This window comes from Oncorhynchus keta, chromosome 3, assembly GCF_023373465.1.
Source record: "Oncorhynchus keta strain PuntledgeMale-10-30-2019 chromosome 3, Oket_V2, whole genome shotgun sequence".
Classification (NCBI taxonomy): domain Eukaryota; kingdom Metazoa; phylum Chordata; class Actinopteri; order Salmoniformes; family Salmonidae; genus Oncorhynchus; species Oncorhynchus keta.
This window is the reverse complement of record NC_068423.1, coordinates 3,981,734-4,006,944: the sequence shown is the minus strand read 5'-3', so window position 1 is coordinate 4,006,944 and position 25,211 is coordinate 3,981,734. Positions and strand designations below refer to the sequence as shown.

At 44.5% G+C, this 25,211-nt stretch overlaps 1 protein-coding gene and 1 long non-coding RNA gene across 9 annotated transcripts in view; one reads left to right on the top strand and one right to left on the bottom strand.

Annotated features, from left to right (window-relative positions):
- The window catches only part of ppp1cab (protein phosphatase 1, catalytic subunit, alpha isozyme b), a 19,005-nt gene extending 9,629 nt beyond the window's left edge, over positions 1-9,376 (bottom strand). The window contains exons 1-3 of the mRNA XM_035745296.1: positions 8,994-9,376; positions 4,744-4,875; positions 4,026-4,256 (exon numbers count right to left, since the gene is read on the bottom strand). Of these exons, the coding sequence (XP_035601189.1) occupies positions 4,026-4,256; positions 4,744-4,875; positions 8,994-9,048 (418 nt within the window). The 5' untranslated portion in view covers positions 9,049-9,376. The remainder of the gene's footprint in view (positions 1-4,025; positions 4,257-4,743; positions 4,876-8,993) is intronic.
- Positions 4,871-25,211, top strand: LOC118364058 (uncharacterized). Of its 8 annotated transcripts, none has more exons than XR_008086287.1 (6): positions 4,871-5,052; positions 10,728-10,786; positions 11,520-11,616; positions 12,009-12,603; positions 12,967-13,012; positions 17,784-23,047. It is a non-coding gene; the product is annotated as an uncharacterized LOC118364058 (long non-coding RNA). The 8 variants fall into 8 exon arrangements; XR_008086289.1 differs by lacking the exon at positions 4,871-5,052 and adding an exon at positions 15,160-15,294 and having other exon boundaries at positions 9,522-10,786; positions 17,784-25,208; XR_004821505.2 differs by lacking the exon at positions 10,728-10,786.

Sequence of the window (25,211 nt, the reverse complement as noted above, 5' to 3'; positions counted from 1 at the left end):
AACAATTGGATGACTTTGGGTGTTCCAGTAAGCAACAATGTGTTGCCTTCACTAGCCTACTTTATTCCAATATTTCTGTCATTCAGGAGAGGCGAAGGTTGCGAGCCGTGCGCCCACGAAACACAACCCCGCCAAGCAGCACTGCTTCTTGACACAATGCACGCTTAACCCAGAAGCCAGCCACACCAATGTGTCAGAGTGCACGTGGTGACCGTATCAGAGTGCACGTGTCTGGCGTGCCACAGGAGTCGCTACAGCGCGATGGGATATGGACATCCCAGCCGGCCAAACCCTCCCCTAACCCGGACAACACTGGGCCAATTGTGCGTCGTCTCATGGGTCTCCCGGTCACAGCCAGCACGGGTATCGAACCAGCATCTGTAGCAACACAGATTGCACTGCGATGCAGTGTCTTAGACTGCTGCGCCACACAGGAGGCCCCATCCACAAAATGTTGTGTTGAGCAATTGCCTTGGACAAAGTATCAAAATACTACTTAAACAGGACTATTAAACAATTTAATTTAAATGATTATTTTATGATCGCAGAAAAATACATTTTGAAATGCTAATTATATAAAGCAGCCCATGTAATCATATGCCAGAGAGTAGCCACAATTGGCCCAAGCACCAACTAACACATTTGGGCCAGATAACTCACACCGGAATCAGCCTGAGCTCAATCTCCGCATCCTAGCCGTAAGTAATACTACGTAACACATGACTTCTGACTCTCAGCCGAGTGCCCTGACTCTCAGACGGAATTGGCCCAGATCCAGTGTGCTAGCTGGGAATGGACTCACTGATGGTTGAAGATGATGAGCGATTGGCAAAGGCATCACTCTAATCACAGTCAGAAGACCGTTGAAGAAACTTGAGTGGACATATGGAAAGGCTCTTTTGGAAGACATTTTTATTTATTTCACCATGTGTTTGTTCTCTTGTTTTGTACTGTTCTGTAGTTGACCCAATGATTCATTTGACAAAGAACTTTGCGTAGTGCCGGCCAAGGCATGGATCAAAGCTGGCGAGACATTCAATGACATCATTAATAGATATGCTGGACCTTGTCAGAGAGGTTTTTTTGGGACCACATTGTGTCTATCTATTGTCCTGCTAATAGCCCTTGTGAAAACATGTTTTCAAAAGGCCTCCATGGCCGACAGAAGTTGCTTACTTTTTCCCTCTTCCACCTGCCTCTTCCATTCATTCTCATAGTAATTTGTTAGCCAGTCTCCAGATCTCAACCCCATAGAACATCTTCAGAGTGAGTTGAAAGTCTGTGTTCCCCAGCAACAGCCCCAAAACATCACTGCTCTAGAGGAGATCTGCATGGAGGAATGGGCCAAAATATCTGCAACAGTGTGTGAAAACCTTGTGAAGACTTACAGAAAATGCTTGACCTCTGTTATATACCCTTTGTTGGCAATGACAAAGTATTGAGATAAACTTTTGTTATTGACCAAATACTTATTTTCCACCATAATTTGCAAATAAATTCATTAAAAATCCTACAATGTGATTTTCTGATTTTTCTTTCCTCGTTGTCTGTCATAGGTGAAATGTACCTATGATGTTGACCCACTTATTCTGGACATGTCCTAAGTTACATGTTTACTGGGCTCTCATTTTTGATTACTTATCTGGAGCCTTTGATAGAGTTCTAGCCCCAGACCCATTGACCGCTCTGTTAGGTACAGTTGATGGGGAATAACCACGAAGGGAAAGCTGTCTCTCTTTGTACTCTATTAGCCAAAAGGCTCATATTGCAATTTTGGAAACTGGAGACTGTACCTACCTTTGAAATGTGGTTATGGGATTTAGGGAATGTAATACATATGGAACAGATTCGATACAATACCTCCAATAGAAGTCCAATGTTTTACAAAATATGGCAGCCGATACTGGATAAATGGTCTAGTCCCGCTTCATAACTGGGTTGACGATCTGCTGCTACTCTGTGCTGTACTCCACTCAATATTTATTTTTGGCTTAACTACATTGCTTGTAATGACTATATGCTGTATTCTTATACATGTACCACCTAATAGAATTTGTTTTGTGTATGTGTGAGTTAAGTTTTGCTTTGTCCTCTAAATTGGCCATCCCATTCAACAGTACAATGAATGTCATTGTTAGTATTGCTGTCTTTTTTATTTGATTTTTTATTGTAAAATAATAAACATATTATAAAAAGTAAAAAAATGTACCTATGATGAAAATTACAGGCCTCTCATCTTTTTAAGTGGGAGAACTTGCACAATTGGTGGCTGACTAAATACTTTTTTGCCCCACTGTATCTAAAAATATTTTTCTCATCTCACATTGTAGATCTCCTGATTTAAACCCGATCGAACTTGTTGCAACTAAAATGTAGTTAATAAACATCTGCATGTTTGCCTGGCATGGATTGTGCCTCCATCTTGACGCTCTGCCAATGATGCGACTCTCCGCCAAAAGTTGCATTTAGAGGATTCTAAATTAATATACAAAGGGGAACTTTTCGTTAGATATTCTCACAGGCCAGATTTGCCACAAGGGGCTTTTATATAATTATAATGCAGGGTTAATAAAATTAATAGCTTTGGAAATAAGGATGCATTATGAAAGTTAAATGACATGCACAAGAGACAATTTTCTTTAACCTCTAGGGTAGATGGCAGCATTTGGAATTTTGGATGAAAAGCATGCCCAAATTAAATGGCCTGCTACTCGGGCCCAGAAGATATGATATGCATAGATTTAATTTGGATAGAAAACACTAAAGTTTCCAAAACTGTTAAAATAGTGTCTGAGTATAACAGAACTGATTTAGCAGGCGAAACCCTGAGAAAAATCCATTCATTAAGTAGTTTTTTTTTGTGGTTTTGTAGTTTTCTATTCAATGCCATTACAGTATCCATTGACTTAGGACTCCATTTGCAGTCCCTATGCCTTCCACTAGATGTCAACAGTCTTTAGAAATTGTTTCAGGCTTGTATTCTTAGAAATTAGTGAGTAAGACCAGTCTGAACGAGTGGATCCTAACGTGTCGCAGAGCTTTTTCAGGCGCATGTGCATTTCTTGTTTACCTTTTATATTGACCAGTCAAAATATTATTGTCCAGTCAAAATATTATAGATCATTTAGACTAAAAAAACAACCTGAGGAAGGAATATAAACACCGTTTCACATGTTTCTATGAACTTTACGGAATTTCTTGAACATGGGGTGAGACATTCTTACTAATTTGTAAATAAACCCAGTTTGTTATTTAGAATGATTTATTTCTGTTTTCAAGAGGGAGAGAAACCAAAAGAACACCGTGGCTATTTCCTGGAAAATCACCAGTCCACATGTCAAGTGAAATTCCCCCATTGTATTTACCCAAGTTCTCTCTTAACTCCAGGACCACCTGATACAGGACTCTAGCGGCAGGAGAGACTCAGACTGAAAACGCCTCCATTAATTACCACAGTTTAGACTACCGATAGTTCCGCATTCTAACTCCCCTTGTGATAGTGTGGTGCAATGACAGAACGCCACCATCTACCACAAATGGTCAAAGCATAAACTTGCAACTTTTAAAGAAAGAACCACTGTATTTACAAACATGTGACTGGCTCAACTGTTCATAATATAAGTTAATGGTACTGGTGAAATGACGAAAGCGATCTGCTTTATCCCCTAACGCATTGCAAAGTTGAGTGCAGGTATTTCCTTAAGTAGCTACAAATATAAACATTTATGGAAAAACGTCAAATAAATAGCTTCAACGTACAAAAAATAAAATAAAAACACGCCGTGGCTATTTCCAAATACGGTATACCACCCAAGCCTGATGGAGAAGTCAGAATACCGCTCATGCTGTAGTGCTTACAATTATCCGTGTGTACTCACATTATTTTTTTTATATGCATTTACTGTGTGTGTGTGCCCATGACTGTTATGCTCATTTATGAAGCCTCATGTGGATGCAGGTGCTCTATCGTGGGTTTTTTTCATGTCTGTCTGTGTTATGCATCTGTCCAAGCCCCAACAACTCACACTCATCGTAGAAGCCGTATATTCTGTTGATGGAGGCACACTCGTGGTTGCCCCTCAGCAGAAAGAAGTTCTCTGGGTATTTGACCTTGTAGGCCAGCAGCAGGCAGATTGTCTCCAATGACTGCTTTCCTCGGTCCACATAGTCCCCCAAGAACAGGTAGTTGCTCTCCGGGGGGAAGCCTCCGTACTCAAATAGTCTCAGCAGGTCGTAGTACTGACCGTGGACGTCACCTGTGAGTGGGCAGAGTTGACCATGGTGTGTAAGGTCACAAGATAGTAACAGGAAAATGTTCAAGTTGTTACTGTATTGACTTTTGTGTTCAAAACAGAGAGGGGACTAAAATAGGCTGTTGGGCACCGTCACCCACAACAAAATACTTCAGTTAAATTAGCTAGTAGGTCTAGTATTATTTTTTTTTGTGTTCATTGTAATGATTCCTTTGTCTAGTGTTGGTAAACAGAGAATAGTTTTCCTAATTGCCATAGTCTACATATGGTGCTGGCAGCACTTCACTTTTCTACACTTTCTTCCCTTATTGCTAAGGAGCATGTCTTCTGTTCCTTAGCCATCTCCTGTCTTTACACTTTGTATAGCTGATGTTAATGGTGATGATGATTAGTCAATTTCCCTTCTTGGAACTAACAAAGTTCTACTACTTTGATGAACAACATTTGAGGCACCCGTTTCCCAACTCCATAAATGACAACTTGGCCTCACCACAAATCTTGAGTGGCGCCTCGAGTTCGAGCAGTATTGGCTGGCTGAGGAAGATCTCCCGGGACTTGAGGCAGAGGCCACGAATCTCGTTCTCCGTCAGCTGCACATTTTTGCCAGGTCGGGAGCCCTTCACTGGACAGGAGACAAGGACAAAGTGAATACTTGTTCACACACAACACTGTGCCTCGTGTGGAGCGAGATAACTGTGTAGCTGTTTTCAACTGACTTTTCAGCAGCCGCGAATATCAAAGCAACTCGACAAAATCTTGAGGGAATCCTATGAGTCGGAAAAGGATATTCATATGATAGGTAAGATATACAAAAACGTGCAGAGAGCCTATCCACAACTTCTTAGGAAAAAAAAGAAACTAGTGAACCCAATACTTAAAAATAACTGATATTGGCACAAGATGGGGGAATTTTGGAACATAACTAATACAATTACAGTTAACAAAAATGTAGGCTTAATCCAGTTCAAATGTATAGAATTTATTATACAAGACACAAAATTCACAAATTATAGCACAGAGCCATGTCTTAAGTGTAAAACTAACAATGACTCAATAATCCATGCCTTCTGGGAATGCTATGAAGTCCAAAAGGTATGGGTGGAGTTAGAAAGTTCGCTATCAGAAGTATTACAATGTAAATGCACTTTTAATCTGTCTGTCTGCATATTTCAAGACGTGTCATGAGGGTGCAGTAAGGTACCTGATGTGTTGGTCGATACTCTTCTCGTCAGTTATATTGAAATAAATTATACTTAAACTGGAAATCAATCAATCCTCCATTGTTAAGACAATGGAAAAATCATAGGCGTTGGACTAGTAACCGGAAGGTCGCAAGTTCAAACCCCCGAGCTGACAAGGTACAAATCTGTCGTTCTGCCCCTGAACAGGCAGTTAACCCACTGTTCCTAGGACGTCATTGAAAATAAGAATTTGTTCTTAACTGACTTGCCCAGTTAAATAAAAGGTCAAATAAAAAAATATGATTCATTATCTAATTATTGAAAGAGCATGGGCGACGGAGAAGACCAAAATAGTGCAATTTGTGGTGGAGAGTAGTGCAGGTACTGGGGATAGGGGTGAGAACTGTAGGTTGTCCGTTTTATATTGTTTGGAAAAAAATGTAATAATATTTACTTCATTTGCTATCCGGCTTTCGAAACATATGGCCCTTATCTTTCATCAGTGAGAAGGAATCCTTCAAATAAAATACACTTACTGTAGCAGTTCTTCCCAGATCCATACAGCTATAGGTGCCTCCATCCGACTGGACTAAACATCCCAAGTTAAGCTTACACAAAGGTATTCGGAGCAAGCTAGATAGCTATTTAGCAAAGGTGGTCGTGTCTGTCTTCAGTCTGTTTTCCATAAACAAGCGCTTAACATGAAGATATGGCTGTGTAGGAACAATAACCCTAACCTAGAAAAAGGCGTATATCAATTTAACCTTTTGTTTTATGATAATTATTGCTGATATGAAATAGAGGTTGACTGAGGTTGACTGGTCCTTCTGTAGCTCAGTTGGTAGAGCATGGTGCTTGTAACGCCAGGGTAGTGGGTTCGATTCCCGGGACCACCCATACGTAGAATGTATGCACACATGACTGTAAGTCGCTTTGGATAAAAGCGTCTGCTAAATGGCATATATATTATAATCGGAATGGCCGGTTAATTAGGGCCAATTTCAAGTTCATAACAATCGGAAATCGGTATTTTTGGACACCGATTTGGCCAATGTTTTTTATTTAAATGTTTTATTTTACACCTTTATTTAACTAGGCAAGTCAGTTAAGAACACGTTCTTATTTTCAATGATAGCCTAGGAAGGGTGGGTTAACTGCCTTGTTCAGTGGCAGAATGACAGATATTTACCTTGTCAGCTCGGAGACTCAATCTTGCAACCTTACAGTTAACTAGTCCAACCCTCTAACCACGTGCCACTCATTGCACTACACGAGGAGCCTACCTGTTACGTGAATGCAGTAAGAAGCAACGGTAAGTTGCTAGCTAGCGTTAAACTTATCTTATAAAAAACAATCAATCATATTCACTAGTTAAACTAGTAATATCATCAACCATGTGTAGTTATCTAGCATGTCCTGCATTGCATATAATTGATGCGGTGCGCATTCACGGAAAAAGGACTGTCGTTGCTCCAACGTGTACCTAACCATAAACATCAATGCCTTTCTTAAAATCAATACACAGAAGTATATATTTTTAAACCTGCATATTTAGCTAAAAGAAATCCAAGTTAGCTGGCAATATTAACCAGGTGAAATTGTGTCACTTCTCTTGCATTCGGGGTATATGCGATAATAATAAACGTTTTGTTTTCGAAATGATAGTTTCCGGATTCGACCATATTAATGGCCAAAAGGCTCGTATTTCTGTGTGTTATTATGTTATAATTAAGTCTATGATTTGATATTTGATTGAGCAGTCTGAGCGATGGTAGACAGCAGCAGGCTCATATGCATTCATTCAAACAGCACTTTAGTGCGTTTTGCTAGCAGCTCTTCGTTGTGCTTCAAGCATTGCGCTGTTTATGACTTCAAGCCTATCAACTCCCGTGATTAGGCTGGTGTAACCGATGTGAAATGGCTAGATATGTAGCGGGGTGCATGCTAATAGCGTTTCAAACGTCACTCGCTTCGAGACTTGGAGTAGTTGTTCCACTTGCTCTGCATGGGTAACGCTGCTTCGAGGGTGGCTGTTGTTGATGTGTTCCTGGTTCGAGCCCAGGTAGGAGCGAGGAGAGGGACGGAAGCTATACTGTTACACTGGCAATACTAAAGTGCCCATAAGAACATCCAATAGTCAAAGGTTAATGAAATACAAATGGTATAGAGAGAAATAGTCCTATAAATACTATATTAACTACAACCTAAAACCTCTAACCTTGGAATATTGAAGTCTCATGTGAAAAGGAACCACCAGATTTCATATGTTCTCATGTTCTGAGCAAGGAACATAAATGTTAGCTTTTTTTTTGGCACATATTGCACTTTAACTTTCTTCTCCAACACTTTGTTTTTGCATTATTTAAACCAAATGTAACATGTTTCATTATTTATTTGAGGCTAAATTGATTTTTATTGATGTATTATATTAAGTTAAAATAAGTGTTCATTCAGCATTGTTGTAATTGTCACTATTACAAATAAATAAACAAGCCGATTAAATCGGTATCAGCTTTTTTTGGTCCTCCAATAATCGGTATCGGCGTTGAAAAATCATAATCGGTCGACCTCTAATATGAAATAGAAGGTCCTTATGCTTCCAAAACCATACCGCAAGAGATGCGTCTTAATGTTCAGAATGAGCGTTGGGACTCATAACAAAACCCCCCTGTAAAGAAGACACCTTCGTCCAATGAATTATACGTAATGTAACGTAACTGAGAGTCATGTTCAAGGGTTAGCCAACTACCTATCCAGCTAGCCAGATAAAAGGTGTCTGCATACTAGGGTCTGTTTGCTCTTTGCACAACCCGACTATGTGAAGCTAACATAATGTATATAAACCCTGGAGTGCATATGCCATTTATAGGCCAATGAGAGAGGCCAAGAAGCATCCGGTCGGCCATATTGGCACTACTGAGAAGAAGCAGAATAAGTACACAATATATTAATTCAATGTTTTGTCAAAGGACAAAAGTACATGTGTTAACGTGTTTTTGAACATTTCAAGAACATAAAAATTATACTTGAGGAAAATGTTGAAAAAAAAAAAAAATGTTTCTCACATAAATAACATTTGTAAGTATGCATTAAGGTGTCTGGAATATAATAAATAAAAGGTAGACATGAACAAAAGCATTACTATATCTTCCCAAATATTTTTTACAATGGTGGGGCGTGGTAACCTCAAAACAGCGCCCCGGTCAGGCTTCTATTGCATTGTAACGAAACAGGCAGGGAGCAGGCCTCGAACCCTCAACCTTCTTGCCCAAAGTCCAGCGCGCTATCGACTGTGCCCCAAAAGCATGCTCAAGCGGCAGTCGATATCCGCGCTTATAAACCAAGGGTCGTTACAATATAAATAATTTGCTCGATCAGACGAAAAATAAAAAAATCGCTTACACCAAAAATAACAAAAACGTCACAAAATGTCGTCATAATATATGCGCGACCTGTTTCGACTGGGAAGCATACGGTGAGCTTTAGTCGTTGATGCTAGCTAGCCTGTGAAGTTGCTAGTTCACCACAAAAAAAAGTGGGGAAAAAGAGTTGTTCTTACCTTCCAGAAGTCGCTGTATGATGGAGTCGATGTTTAATTTATCGGCTTCTGCCATAATATTCCTGTGATAATTTTTCCGTTTAAAATAATATTTAAAAAAATGTAGCAGGCTTGTTAACTAGGTGTGCTAGTTTAATCAGCTAATGTTAGCCCGCTAACCTTGCGCCAGATAATGCCTCAATAGTTGAAGTTGGGGGGGAAACTTTAATGGATTTCCCCGAAGAATATTTGAACAAAACGCTTTAATTATCGACTTTTCATACCGGTTTAGATTTCACCGAGTTATATTTCAATTTGTTTCACCTTCAACTGGATAGCACCCAGCCCTCAACAAAAGGACCGCTGAGAAGCGAGCAGGAATAACGAAGTACTTCCGGGTTACGATTTTTTTTGGACGCTTCAGAATAGAGGTCCTATCCTGAACACGTTGTAAATGAATAATTAGAGCGACATTTGTGGGACATGTGCACAAATAGCGTTCTGTTATATACAAGTTATGATACAAAGAATTAGATCAACAATGTTTTGTCTGTACACAATTTACTGCTCATTGTTGCAGCAATGAACACTTCTAGTTTCCAAATCCAGAGTTAACACACCCAGATGCTGCTAATTTTGAAGCAATCAGGGCAATCAGTTTAAATCCATTCTGTTTTTCAAATTGTACGAACATATTGAACCATACACAATTTCCTGTACATTGTGTCGCAGTTAAACAAGCTTGGCACACCTGTATTAGGGGAGTTTATCCCATTCTCTGCAAATCCTCTAAAGCTCTGTCAGGTTGGATGGTGAGTGTTGCTGCACAGCTATTTTCAGGTCTCTCCAGAGATGTTCGATCGGGTTCAAGTCCAGGCTCTGGCTGGGCCACTCAAGGACTTGTCCCGAAGCCCCTCCTGCATTGTCTTGGCTGTGTGCTTAGGGTCCTTGTCCTGTTGGAAGGTGAACCTTCGCCACAGTCTGAGGTCCTGAGCGCTCTGGAGCAGGTTTTCATCAAGGATCTCTGTACTTTGCTCCGTTCATCTTTGCCTCGATCTTCACTAGTCTCCCAGTCCTTGCCCCTGAAAAACTTCCCCACAGCATGATGCTGCCACCACCATGCTTCACCGTAGGGATGGTGCCAGGTTTCCTCCAGATGTGACACTTGGCATTCAGGCCAAAGAGTTCAATCTTAGTTTCATCAGACCAGAGAATCTTGTTTCTCATGGTCTGAGAGTCTTGAGGTACCTTTTGGCAACTCCAAGCGGGCTGTCATGTGCCTTTTACTGAGGAATGGCTTCCGTCTGGCCACTCTACCATAAAGGCCTGATTGGTGGAATGCTGCAGAGAAGGATGTCCTTCTGGAAGGTTCTCCCATCTCCACAGAGGAACTCTAGAGCTCTGTCAGAGTGACCATCAGGTTCTTTGTCACCTCCCTGACCAAGGCCCTTTTCCCCCCGATTGCTCAAATTGGCCGGGCGGCCAGCTCTAGGAAGAGTCTTGGTAGTTCCAAACATCTTCCATTTAAGAATGATGGAGGCCACTGTGTTGTTGGGGACCTTCAATGCTGCAGAAATGTTTTGGTACCCTTCCCCAGATCTGTGCCTGGACACAATTCTGTCTTGGAGCTCAACAAACAAATCCTTCGACCTCATGGCTTGGTTTTTGCTCTGACGTGCACTGTCAACTGCGGGACCTTAAATAGACAGGTGTGTGCCTTTCCAAATCATGTCCAATCAAATGAATTTACCACAGGTGAACTCCAATCAAGTTGTAGAAACATCTCAATGATGATCAATGGAAACAGGATGCACGTAAGCTCAATTTCAAGTCTCATAGCAAAGGGTCTGAAAACGTATATAAATAAGGAATTTCTGTTTTTAATATTTTATACATTAGGAAAAAAAGCTAAAAACCTGTTTTCGCTTTGTCATTGTGAGGTATTGTGTGTGGATTGATGATAATATATGTTTTTAAATATATTTTAGAATAAGGCTGCAACGTAACAAAATGTGGAAAAAGGGAAGGGGTCTTAATACTTTCCGAATGCACTGTATATTTACGAAGAAGTCATTATTATTTGGCCCATACAGGTTAATTAGCCAGATATGTTTTTGGTCCAATAGTATATTTAAAATGATCCATTTTCCTTGAGGATCGTTTAGCACAGTTGGCACAATCGTATTACAATTGTTGTTAATTAATATAATCACCCCTTTTGAGTTTCTTTGCTCTTTTAGCCAGGTAAAAATGTATATTTTTTTGTGATCTGTTAAGCCATAACAGTTGTAACTGACTATATTTATTTTCCCACCACAACCAATGTTTGTAAACTTATTTGACCTTTTCTGCTGCTTTTGAAACACTGTTCGATCCCTCCTTGGGGCACTTACTGTTAAGTAAATAAAACGCTAAACAATCACAAAACAGCAACTATTTGTCACTATGTATTATTATTCTAATATGTATTCATTATAGAATTGTCAGTTATTGATGATGAACCTTTAAACTACACTCTTCCTCCCTTCCCATCTCTCTATTTTTCAGCTCCAGATGACAAACTCCAAGGGAGTGTGTGTGCATGTTGTATTTTCTTTTTCCTTGTCAGCCACCATCTCTCCTAACCATGACCTCTCCACCAACTGTGAGTAAGCGCAACTGCACATGTTCGTTGTGGGAAATGGATAACACAATCTCTAGGCCTAAATATCTCCAATCCTAAAATAAAACGGAGCATACATATAAAAACAAGTAGTTACAATATATTGACATATTTACATACTCGTGTGTGTGTGTGTGAGAGAGTGTATATATTTTATTTTTTATTGTTAGCCACCCATCTCTGCTTTTCTGCTTCATAAAAAGCTGAGGTCTGGAACTCCTTCCAGGTCATCTCTCTCTCCATTCTTTGGCCTTGGTTGCCTGATGACTCACCCTGAATTTTAATCGCTACATACATTCATTGTGGAGAACAAAAGATGTGGATGGGTAGCCAGGGAATGGCTTTGGTACATAAAAAATATATATTTTTTGCAGGGCAATAAACATTAGCCTGCCACTTCTGGGAACCCTGTTCACATGTGAGTGCTGTTGAGGCCCTGTTTCAGCTCCAGATGACAAAAACCTGCACATACTCCCAGAGAGTTGCAGGTCTGCCGACTTCCTTTTGGTCATTCATTTTAATCAGAGAAGTATCTAATAAACCAAACTGTTGCTTTAACTGTGAATGTACTTTATTGCACACAATCCCCAAATAAAATGGAACATACATAAAATAAACAATGTATTTACATTGGGTCTAATGTGTGTTTTCTCTTAGAGTGAGGCCTGTTTTTCGACACAGAACATTTACACAATAGTCTTATACAATATTAACAGTCACACTTTTATTGGATAGATATTTAGAGTAATTATGTAGATATTGATAATGGATATGTAGTCGTAGATATCTCCAATCCTAATATAAAATGGAACGGAGAGTGTGTGTGCATGTTGTGTTTTATTTTTCCTTGTCAACCACCCATCTCTGCTTTGTCAGTCTTGCCAGGCCCAGGGTATGCACTTCTGTGTGAGGCTGTCGGGCAATGGTGGAGTGCATGGCAGATCTGAAAGAGAGATGCACAAAGTGACAGTAAGTAATCAGCTCAACAACATGTCTGTGTTCACATCTGTTGGTGTGAGTGAGCATATGTAATATAATTCTGAATAACCTGTATCCATCTGGGAATCCTCAAAAGTTTCTCCATCCACGGCCAGTGTAGTGGGAACTGGTACAGCCGGTAAATTAAATACCACAGCAGAGGACTGCTGTTGCTTCTCGGCCTTTTGGCTCAGATCAAGTGTAGCTACTTTGACAGTGCTGCACTTGATCGGAGAAGTGATCGCAGGCCGGAGGGCGCCCGGGAAAATTGTGCTTTTTATTTTTGTTGAAAATCATTATTGTTATTATTGTTGTTGTATTGTTTCACCATTGTTTATCTTTGTCCTGGGTTAGGTGGTGGTTCTGGTGGTGGACTACAGGTGCTGGTGCACCCCCTAGGGTGAGTTTAAAGGCCCTCTGGTCTTTTTCTTTACTTATTTATATTAATTTTGTTTTTCCTTTGTTTGTCCTGTTTTGCATCTCTCCTCCCCTTGTATCCCCCCTCTCTCCTACTGTTTTGAATTGTCTGCTAGCTGGAGTGGCTTTCTGGCTTGTTGGCCTGCTAGCTTTAGCTTGGCCTGCTAGCCTCCTGGCCCTTTAGGTGTGGCAGGCTTTGTTTGTTTGTTTGGTTGACTGTATTTCCTTTGCTCCCCTTGTCCCCATCCACCTTGTACCTTTAGTTTATCCCCCAAATTGCCTTTTGTCTCAGTTCCTTGTTGTTTTGCGTTGTCAACTGGGGGACTTTTGCTGGCCGGCCTGCTAGCTGGTTAGCCTAGCCTGGTCTGCTGGTGAGGCTTGCTAGCTTTCTCGGCCCCCAAGTTTGGCAGGTGTTGTTGGTCAGTGTGTCCCCTTTTGTTATCCCCTTATTTCCCTCTTACCTCAATTATTTTGTTTGTTCATCTTACCCCCTAGTTTGTCCCCCCTTTTTGGTTTGTGTGCTTTGTTTGTTTTTGTTGTGAGGCCTCTTTGCTTGTGGGCCTGTTAGCTGGTAAGCTTAGGCTGGCCTGCTGGTGTGGCCTGCTAGCTTCCTAGCCTTTTTTTAGTTTGTGTGGTTTTTGTGTGGAAAAAAATATTTAAAAAATTCCCCTCCTTGTGTCCCTTCCCTTTGTTAATAAGATTAGCTTGGTGCTGTGCAAGATAGTTTGTTGTGTGCCCCGTGGTGCTGGTAGGCCCTGTTTAGCTAGCCTAGCTGAGCCTGCTAGCTCCCTCGGTTGTTCCACCCCCCCCCTTTTCACTGGTGTTGGGTTTAAAGGGAGTGGGCTTCCATCATGTCAGCAGCACAGGCTGGCATGAGGAGGCACCATGCATTGCGCCTCCTCTTAAAGGAGAAGGGAGGAAAAACAAGAGTTATCCTGATTGGATTTCTCCAGAAAATTCCTCCAAAAAGAAGTCGGTTTCCATCCCGCGCAGGTAAACTGCATCTTAGCCCTCGCCTATGGGAAAGGCTTCGATGTCAGTTTTGCCAATGCCAGCTTCCTGGAGGAGTTCTGGGGGAAACTCCAGAACGCCCTGAACACCCAGGGGTCCCTCACAGCAATGTTTGAGGTGACCAAGCCGACGGATAATAGCATTAAAATCGTTATTATCCATATGTACAATGAAACCGGACAGCCGGAGGACGTTGCAGTATGGCTGGGCAGGTACTGCAACGTGAAGGGACCCCTGGTCCAGGTGAAGGATACCGATGGGATCTGAACAGGGACCTGGAGGTTGTCTGCATGAAGTGCCAGGAGGTGGGCCACCGCTACGAGGACTGCACGTCTGTGGCGAGTGGTCTCACCTCATCCTCGGCTTCCCTTCCTCCTGGGTCAATAAGGCCAGGGCTGGAAGGAGGGAGTGTGTGGCTGCGGACCGGGCTTTCGTGTGCCAGGTGGTTGGAACGGCAGTTGCCGAGGAGGTGGTTGTGGAGCCGGTGGTGGCTGTAGTGGAGGGCGCGGAAAGTGCAGTGGTGGAAGAAGTGGGAGGAGAGGACAACCCCCCCCCCCCAACCCTCCATGCCCCAGACTAATGTGACCTCTGAAAGAGAGAGGGCCGAGAAAGACGGCTCTGGAGAGATTTTTAGCGAGAGCTCCCCAAGTGGGTCAGACATTATAGGGACGGTGTCGGAAAGCACCATGGAGACGGTGTCAGGAGATACGGGAGATTCTGGAGGAACACCTCCCCCCACGAAAAAGAAATGCTAAGGAGCTCTCCGACCCCGAACAGGGTGATGAGAAAAAAGAAAAGGTGGAATGGGAGAGCTCCCAGGGGGAGGAAGAACCTAGGACCTTCCCCTCCAACTCCCCCAATTAAGTTTCCTTTTTACGTCCAGTTTTAACCTCCTCTCCCTTCCAACCCCCTTTACCCCAGAGGGAGAGAGAGAAATTACCAGAAAAGTAACCCCCTTTTAACTGTTCAAATGCCCTTTCTTTTAGCACTGTTTTTACTCACCCCTTTTATGGCTTTTAAATTCACCACTATAAACGTGAGGAGCGTAAAAACAGCAATGAGAGTACAGTCAGTTTTATCCTTTTTAGAAAGGTTTAACTCAATGTGTTTTTATTACAGGAGTGTGGTCTACCCTTTTTATCCTCTTACAGCAAATGGGAGGATAAGTGGCAGCACGGGCCCTCCATTTGGAGTGGTTCCAATTTTAACAAGAATGACGGTGTTGCCATTTTAATCAAGAACCCACAGGTGGTGGTAGGTGGGCATGCTCTTCTAGCCAATTGCACTTTCATGGGGAGGGATTTTAATGTGCTAAATGTTTATGGTTTTAATGACAAACATGACCGGTGCGCACTTTTAGAAGACCTGCAGTCCCACATGCTAAGGAGGGATCCTCTAGTGGTGGGTGGGGATTTGAACTGTGTTTTAAGTAGAGCAGACAGGAGAGGATTTTAAGGTAGATAGGTCAAGTGTTTATTGCAAGGGTTGTGCAGGGAATTTAAACTGACTGACTGTACAACCCTGCATCCAAGAGAGGAGGGCTACTCCTGAACCAGTGGTGACGGCACCAGAGCCTCTCTCATTGACTATTTGTTTACCCGGGACTGTCCCCCAACTGATGCTAGAATAACCCCTGCTTTCTTCTCAGATCACGTAATGCTGACGTGCACCCTTTCACTAACTTTGGGTGTGACTGTGGGAAGAGGGCCCTGGAAATTGAACTGCTCCCTTTTAGAAGATGATAGAGTAGTTAGTCAGTACAGGGAGCAGTTCAGCCAGTGGCAGACGCTACAGGACTTCTTTGACATACGAGCACAGTGGTGGGAAATGGTGAAGGGAAGGACGATGAACTTCTTTAGAGAGATAGGAAAGAAAAAAAGCTGAGAAAAAGATAGACGCATGGTGGGACTGCAAAAGCGACTGGAAAGGTATTTTAACCTATGCCAACAGGGCCTTGATTTTAACCATGAAATTAAAGTAGTAAGAAAGGAAATGGCACTTTTAGCAGAACAGAGAAGCAAGAGGGTTATTTTAAGAAGTAAGGAAAGGGAATTAGAAGAGGGGGAGAAGTGCACTAGGTACTTTTTAAAGAAAATAGTTAGTAAAGGTAGAACAATGATAGGGTTAAAAAATAAAGATGGGCTTTTAAAAACAGATACAAAAGGAATAAAGGAAGTGCTCGAGGATTTTTATGGGGTACTGTTTGGAGTAAAGGATGTGTGTGAGGAAACAATGGGGGACCTTTTTACATAACAAGACAGAAATCGACCAAGGACTGAAACATTTTAAGAGGGGTAAATCACCGGGGGAGGATGGCCTCCCTTTGGAGTTTTATCTGACCTTTTCAGATGTTTTAGCCGACGAACTTCTGACTGTTTTTACTGACTTTGAACATCTTGACAGACTACCTGACAGTTTTAGAGTGGTGATCGTGACTCTTTTATATAAGAAAAACGACAGGACGGACCTGAAGAACTGGAGACCGATAACCCTTTTAAACTTTGATTGTCAACTTTTTACCAAGGTTTTAACACTCAGAATGTCTTCTGTTTTAGGGGAGGTGATCCACCCGGACCAAACCTGTGCCGTTCCCGGAATGAAGATCACGGACAGCCTGATACTGATCCGAGATGCCATCTGTTATGCGAGAGACAGAAACATGCGGCTTGTAGTCCTAAATTTAGATTTTGAAAAAGCCTTTGATCGGGTCTCGCACCGGTACTGCAAAAATGGGTTTCCCAGACAGGTTCTTAGCACGGGTAGGACTGCTGTACATTACCAGCAAAATCCTTGTAAATGAGCATCTGTCAAAAGCAGTGGGAGTACACTGCGGCGTCCATCAGGGCTGTCCGTTATCTCCTCTTCTGTTCGTGGCCTGTATTGAACCACTGGCACAGGTCTTGAGAAGGGACCAACGGATCAGTGGGGTGGGTATCCCGGGGAGTGGGGGGGATGACTGCCAAGTGCGTTTTTTACATGGACGCGTCAACATTTTATGTACCGACCTTTTATCCGTCGACAGGACCCTGGACAGGACTGACTGGTACAGACGAGCCTCTGGGGAGAGACTGAACAGAGACAAGACAGAGGCCCAATTTTTCGGACCGTGGGCAGACCCAGACTTGACCAGACTACCACTGACGGTTAAACCGACGGACATAAGGGTATTGGGGGTAAAGTTTGACCGGGAGGGAGGAGGGAGCGGAAATTAAAGTGGGATCCTGGGGACAGTAAGACAGAGACTGGATTTTTGGGGACTACGACAGCTGACTTTTGAGGGCAAGGTTTTAATCGTTAAAGCTGTGATTTTACCTGTGCTTTTACTAATCAGTTCTGTTTTTATCCCCCTCGAAGGAGTATTTTAGCCCTGGAGCGGATGCTTTTTTACTTCCTGTGGGGAAGCAAGTGGGAGAGGCTGAGGAGGGAGGTGGTCAAGAGGCCCAGGTCCAAGGGGGGTAAAGGCTTGCCTGACCTCTACTTGTTCCTGGGAAGCCGCTACACAGCGTTACATCTGACTCTTGCCACCTCCCCGGTCAACAACAAGACCCAGGCCCTCGCACGGTTCTGGCTGGGATCTTACCTCAGGACTCTTGAGGCTGATCCCAGTCGACCTGCGAGCCCCAGTCTCTTTCCTGCTCCCCACTCACTATGCCCAGCTCCAGAAATGTTTAAGACATTTTCAACTGGAAAAGGAAGCAGTCACAGTTTTAACTAAACACCGCTCTCTTCTCTCTCTTGTGCAGGATCGGGAACCAGTGTGTCCATTACGCGGGCTTGCTATAGGCGAGCCCACAACGGTTTGGCGTAACGTGGCCCATACTGCTCTCCTGAATTGGCATCAGGACCTGTCCTGGATGGTCGCCCACGAGATCCTCCCGGTCAGGGCCGTTATGCACTCACGGGGCATGGCGAAGACATCCGCGTGCCCCCAACCAGGCTGCGGCCAAGAAGAGTCGATGAGGCACCTGCCCTGTGAGTGCAGAGCTGCCAGGGACCTGTGGAAGGAAGCAGGCCCCCTGATCACCCCGTGTCTGCAGGGGAGGACCTAACACCTCAGCTCGTGCTCTATGGGGTGGGCCGAAGGCCTATTCCATTGAAGGCCTTCACCAAGTTCTGGCCCACCCTCACGTGCCTGAAGGAAGCACTGTGGTCCTCCCGTAATTTGCTGGTAGCGAAACAAGTAGACACCACCCCCCAGGCAGCGGCCATGGTAGCCACGGAAGCCCTGGGTGGTACGGAAGGAAGGGGTCCTCGACCCCAGGCGAAGGGTCCCCCACAACACCCTAGGTCCCGGCGGCCACGGCCTGACAGCGCTGCAGCTGTCAGGCCGTGCTCCATCTCCGGCCTCTTCAACGGTTGTTCAACTCCCACCGGCGGCACCCAAAGCGCCACCGTCATCACCAGCTGCGGGTGACTGCACAGTGCCTCAAGGCATTGTTGAGGTGGCGCTGTCGCTCCTTTCTCTCAGGTGGGTTGGAGATGCTGAGGATGTGCCGCCAGGAGCTGGTCAGCACAGACGCCTCCAAGAGCAGGTCAGCGGCTGTTGGCCACCCCCTTGGAGAGACAGGCACATCAATACACTAGAGCTGTACTGCTGGCCCTGGGGTCTTTCCTTCCACATCTGAAAGGAAGACATGTACTGGTGAGAACAGACAACACCACAGTGGTGGCTTACATCAACCATCAGGGTGGACTACAGTCCCACCGCCTCCATCTTATGGCACGGGAGCTCCTTCTCTGGGCTCAGGGCTGTCTAGCGTCTCTATGCACAGCGCACATACCTGACATCCTGAGTGTGGCAGCGGATATGCTATCGAGGGAGGGTCCGCCACTTTGGGACTGGAGCCTACATCCCCAGGTGGTGCAGCACCTGTGGGAAGGTTCGGGAGTGCTCGGGTGGACCTGTTTTCTCCCTGGACAATGCACACTGCCCCCTGTGGTACTCCATGTCAGAGTCTTCAGGGCCTCTGGGCTTGGATGCTCTGGCTCAGCATGTGGAACCTCAGTAGGGCTGGAGCTTTATGCATTCCCCCCTTTTCCTCTGATCCAGGCTGTGCTGGACAGGACTAGGATGGCAGAGCATTGTCTGCTTCTGGTGGCCCCTTTCTGGCCCAGGCGACCTTGGTTCAGCCTTCTCCTTTCCCTGTTGTCTGGGACATCTTGTCAAGTTCCCCTGCGACCGAACTTGCTGTCTCAGGCCGGGGGAACTCTGTGGTATCCAAGACCACACTGTCTCAGTCAGTGGGCTTGGCCACTGAATGGCACCAATGATCCATGTTAGGACTACAGCAGGGTGACATGAACACCATGCAGAGCGCAAGGGCGCTGGCTACAACCGCAGTGAAAACAGACCAGCTCTTTGTCTGCTATGGTGAACAAGTCCTACGGGCTGGGCTATCAAAGCAGAGGCTCTCTGACTGGATCGTGGACACGATTATGACAGCATACCACCTGGCTGGCATAACAGTGCTGGGATCTGTGGTGCCACATTCAACACGACGTGTGGCTGCATCCTGGGCTCTACTGAGGGGAGTGCCACTCGCTGAGATCTGTGCTGCGGCCAGCTGGGCTTCCTCTTGCACCTTTGCTAGGTACTTTTGGGTAAATGTGGCACCTCCCTCTGCGTTTGGTTCAGCTGTCCTGGCCGTCGCCTCCCCTTCCGGGGACTGTGCCGGGACCCCCTTCCACATTGACAGCCCCTGCGTCTCAGTCCCGCGCTGGGACTTCTTCGCAGGCTGGCCAGGTCCCTCTAGCACCAACTAATCTGGTACGTGTATACCAATATATTGGAGTGATCCAATATAGTGAAACATAACAAAGGTTACGTATATAACCACGGTTATGTGAGCTATATGGATCACTCCAATCCTCTATAGTGCTAGAGGCGCCTCAAAAATGATGTAGAGAACGTGTCACGGCCATATATAGGGGCGTACCACCACCAGCCGTGACACAGGTGTACACAGGAGTAAATCTGTAAATAGTCACCTCGGATGTATCCCTCCGCCACGGAGTGATACCAATATATTGGAGTGATCCATATAAATTCAGCAAAAAAAGAAACAGCCCTTTTTCATGACCCTGTCTTTCAAAGATAATTTGTAAAAATCCAAAAGATATTCATTGTGAAGGGTTTAAACACTGTTTCCTATGCTTGTTCAATGACCCATAAACAATGAATGAACATGCACCTGTGAAACGGTCGTTAACACTAACAGCTTACAGACGGTAGGCAATTAAGGTCACACTTATGAAAACTTAGGACACTAGAGGCCTTTCTACTGACTCTGAAAAACACCAAAAGAAAGATGCCCAGGGTCCCTGCTTATCTGTGTGAACGTGCCTTAGGCATGCTGCAAGGAGGCATGAGGACTGCAGATGTGGCCAGGGCAATAAATTGCAATGTCCGTACTGTGAGACGCCTAAGACAGCGCTACAGGGAGACCGGATGGACAGCCGATCGTCCTCGCAGTGGCAGACCACGTGTAACAACACCTGCACAGGATCCGAACATCTGAACATCACACCTGCGGGACGGGTACAGGATGGCAACAACTGCCCGAGTTACACCAGGAACGCACAATCCCTTCATCAGTGCTCAGACTGTCCGCAATAGGCTGAGAGAGGCTACGCTGAGAGAGGCTACGCTGAGAGAGGCTACGCTGAGAGAGGCTGGGCTGAGAGAGGCTGGGCTGAGAGAGGCTGGGCTGAGGGCTTGTAGGCCTTTTGTAAGGCAGGTCCTCGCCAGACATCACCGGCAACAACGTTGCCTATGGGCACAAACCCACCATCGCTGGACCAGACAGGACTGTCAAAAAGTGCTCTTCACTGACGAGTCACGGCTTTGTCTCACCAGGGGTGATGGTCTTATTTGCGTTCATCATCGAAGGAATGAGCGTTACACCGAGGCCTGTACTCTGCAGCGGGATCGAATTGGAGGTGGAGGGTCCGTCATGATCTGGGGCGTGCGTCACAGCATCATCTGACTGAGCTTTTTGTCATTGCCTGCAATCTCAACGCAGTTCATTACAGGGGAGACATCCTCCTCGCTCATGTGGTACCCTTCCTGCAAGCTCATCCTGACATGACCCTCCAGCATGACAATGCCACCAGCCATACTGCTCGTTCTGTGCGTGATTTCCTGCAAGATAGAAATGTCAGTGTTCTGCCATGGCCAGCGAAGAGCCCGGATCTCAATCCCATTGAGCATGTCTGGGACCTGTTGGATCGGAGGGTGAGGGCTAGGGCCATACCCCCCAGAAATGTCTGGGAACTTGCAAGTGCCTTGGTGGAAGAGTGGGGTAACATCTCACAGCAAGAACTGGCAAATCTGGTGCAGTCCATGAGGAGATGCACTGCAGTACTTAATGCAGCTGGTGGCCACACCAGATACTGACTTACTTTTGATTCCCCCACCCTTTGTTCAGGGACACATTACTCCATTTCTGTTAGTCACATGTCTGTGGAACTTTTTTCAGTTTATGTCTGTTATGTTCATACAAATATTTACACATGTTAAGTTTTGCTGAAAATAAATGCAGTTGATAGTGAGAGAACGTTTCTTTTTTTGCTGAGTTTAGCTCACATAACTGTGGTTTCATATGTAACCTTCGTTAGCTAGCGCCGTTGGCATTAGCTAGCTAGCAGCGCCAGCATGATAGCTATGAAAGTATCTATCCAGCAACAATGTCAAGGTCAAAAATGAAAAACTATGTTGAGCCATGCTGACATCGTAAGAAGTCAAATCGGACTGAAACAATTAAGACTGAACGTACATTTCTGTGACTAACTAGCTAACTTTAGCTCAGTGACCGGTGACGCACCTATTCCTGTTTACAGAATGTGCATCCCTCCCCCTCCCATGTCCTGCATGGAGAAGCGCCACTGAGTCAACTTGTGGCCAGAATTTTATATTACATCCGGGTTGGTTTACAAACCTCGTTGACAATGCATGGGAAACTGTTTAGGGTCATTTAGCTAAAGACCGCCCACTTTACCTAGTTCCATTCTAAAGCAATTGTGTTTTTGTTTCAGTTTCACAACTTCCGGCAACACTAGCAAATTACCTCAGAGCGGCGACTTAACACAAAAGCAAAACATGGCTTACGTTTGGGAACACACATATGGATCTTCGGAGGTCGGATGGTATCACCGTATCCCATCCGTCCATGATTAATACTTACTTGACATGATAAAATTGCGTGAAGTTACGTATGGGGATTTTTTATTACTTTGTGTTCTCCTTGGGAGTGGATGGTTCCACTATGAAAAATTAGAAGAGTACAGAGGCATATCAGTAGGCTGGACACAACATTTTTAAAAACACTTTTTTCTGATAACTAGTTCATTGCATCCACCCCGCCGTGGAGCCCAGTTTCATAATATTACTATCTGTCCCAACTGTTTGCCGTAGTTGAAAAAACAGCACTTATTTTAGGGCATTTTTCACCCTGCCAGCTCCTGTTAGTTCTATTGAGCACCGTGGCACCAACTGGCCTTCCGAGGATTCTATTCCCAACCTATTGTTCTACGTCACAATGCCTGCTTCGCAATTGTTGGCAAAGAGACATGCCCACGTTAAAATCATACACGGAACCCAAACCGGTGGCGCGTGCGCCATCGTGCATAAATGCATTTTGTCCCCCCAAACCAAACGCGATCACGACATGCAGGTTAAAATATCAAAACAAACTCTGAACCAATTATATTATTTTGGGGACAGGTCAAAAAGCATTAAACATTTATGGCAATTTTGCTAGCTTGCACTTGCTAGCTAGTTTGTCCTATTTAGCTAGCTTGCTTTTGCTAACTAATTTGTCCTGGGATATAAACATTGAGTTGTTATTTTACCTGAAATGCACAAGGTCCTCTACTCCGCCAATTAATCCACACATAAAACAGTCAACCGAATCGTTTCTAGTCATCTCTCCTCCTTCCAGGCTTTTTCTTCTCTTGACTTTATATTGCAATTGGCAACTTTCATAAATTAGGTGCATTACTGCCACTGACCTCGTTCGTCTTTCAGTCACCCACGTGGGTATAACCAATGAGGAGATGGCACGTGGGTACCTGCTTCTATAAACCAATGAGGAGATGGGAGAGGTAGGACTTGCAGCGCGATCTGGGTTAGAAATAGAACTGACTTCTATTTTAGCCATTGGCAACGCAGACGCTCATTGGCGCGCACGTGCAGTGTGGGTGCAATTTTTTATTTATTATTTTATTTATTTCACCTTTATTTAACCAGGTAGGCTAGTTGAGAACACGTTCTCATTTGCAACTGCGACCTGGCCAAGATAAGGCATAGCAGTGTGAACAGACAACAGAGTTACACATGGAGTAAACAATTAACAAGTCAATAACACAGTAGAAAAAAAAGAGAGTCTATATATATTGTGTGCAAAAGGCATGAGGAGGTAGGCGAATAATTACAGTTTTGAAGATTAACACTGGAGTGATAAATGGTCAGATGGTCATGTACAGGTAGAGATATTGGTGTGCAAAAGAGCAGAAAAGTAAATAAATGAAATACAGTATCGGGATGAGGTAGGTAAAATTGGGTGGGCCATTTACCGATAGACTATGTACAGCTGCAGCGATCGGTTAGCTGCTCAGATAGCAGATGTTTGAAGTTGGTGAGGGAGATAAAAGTCTCCAACTTCAGAGATTTTTGCAATTCGTTCCAGTCACAGGCAGCAGAGAACTGGAATGAAAGGCGGCCAAATGAGGTGTTGGCTTTAGGGATGATCAGTGAGATACACCTGCTGGAGCGCGTGCTACGGGTGGGTGTTGCCATCGTGACCAGTGAACTGAGATAAGGCGGAGCTTTACCTAGCATGGACTTGTAGATGACCTGGAGCCAGTGGGTCTGGCGACGAATATGTAGCGAGCCGGCCGACTAGAGCATACAGGTCGCAGTGGTGGGTGGTATAAGGTGCTTTAGTGACAAAACGGATGGCACTGTGATAAACTGCATCCAGTTTGCTGAGTAGAGTGTTGGAAGCTATTTTGTAGATGACATCGCCGAAGTCGAGGATCGGTAGGATAGTCAGTTTTACTAAGGTAAGTTTGGCGGCATGAGTGAAGGAGGCTTTGTTGCGGAATAGAAAGCCGTCTCTAGATTTGATTTTCGATTGGAGATGTTTGATATGAGTCTGGAAGGAGAGTTTACAGTCTAGCAAGACACCTAGGTACTTATAGATGTCCACATATTCAAGGTCGGAACCATCCAGGGTGGTGATGCTTGTCGGGCGTGCGGGTGCAGGCAGCGAACGGTTGAAAAGCATGCATTTGGTTTTACTAGCGTTTAAGTGCAGTTGGAGGCCACGGAAGGAGTGTTGTATGGCATTGAAGCTTGTTTGGAGGTTAGATAGCACAGTGTCCAAGGACGGGCTGGAAGTATACAGAATGGTGTCGTCTGCGTAGAGGTGGATCAGGGAATCGCCCGCAGCAAGAGCAACATCATTGATATATACAGAGAAAAGAGTTGGCCCGAGAATTGAACCCTGTGGCACCCCCATAGAGACTGCCAGAGGACCGGACAGCATGCCCTCCGATTTGACACACTGAACTCTGTCTGCAAAGTAGTTGGTGAACCAGGCAAGGTAGTCATCAGAAAAACTGAGGCTACTGAGTCTGCCGATAAGAATATGGTGATTGACAGAGTTGAAAGCCTTGGCAAGGTCGATGAAGACGGCTGCACAGTACCGTCTTTTATCGATGGCGGTTATGATATCGTTTAGTACCTTGAGCGTGGCTGAGGTGCACCCGTGACCGGCTCGGAAACCAGATTGCACCACGGAGAAGGTACGGTGGGATTCGAGATGGTCAGTGACCTGTTTGTTGACTTGGCTTTCGAAGACTTTAGATAGGCAGGGCAGGATGGATATAGGTCTGTAACAGTTTGGGTCCAGGGTGTCTCCCCTGACTGCTGCAGCTTTCCAATCTTTGGGGATCTCAGATGATATGAAAGAGAGGATTGAATAACATGTATGTCTAAATATATTTTGCAGTGTAGTCAACCTGTTAGGCTTACCTCGAGTAATTAACTAGGTTACAACTATTTGGTGAGTGCACTCACTGTTCACCTGGGTACACAATTTTGATCCACAGTATTAACGATGGCTGGCGCATAGCGTTAAACATTTTCTGGTCATGGTTAACTATATTTT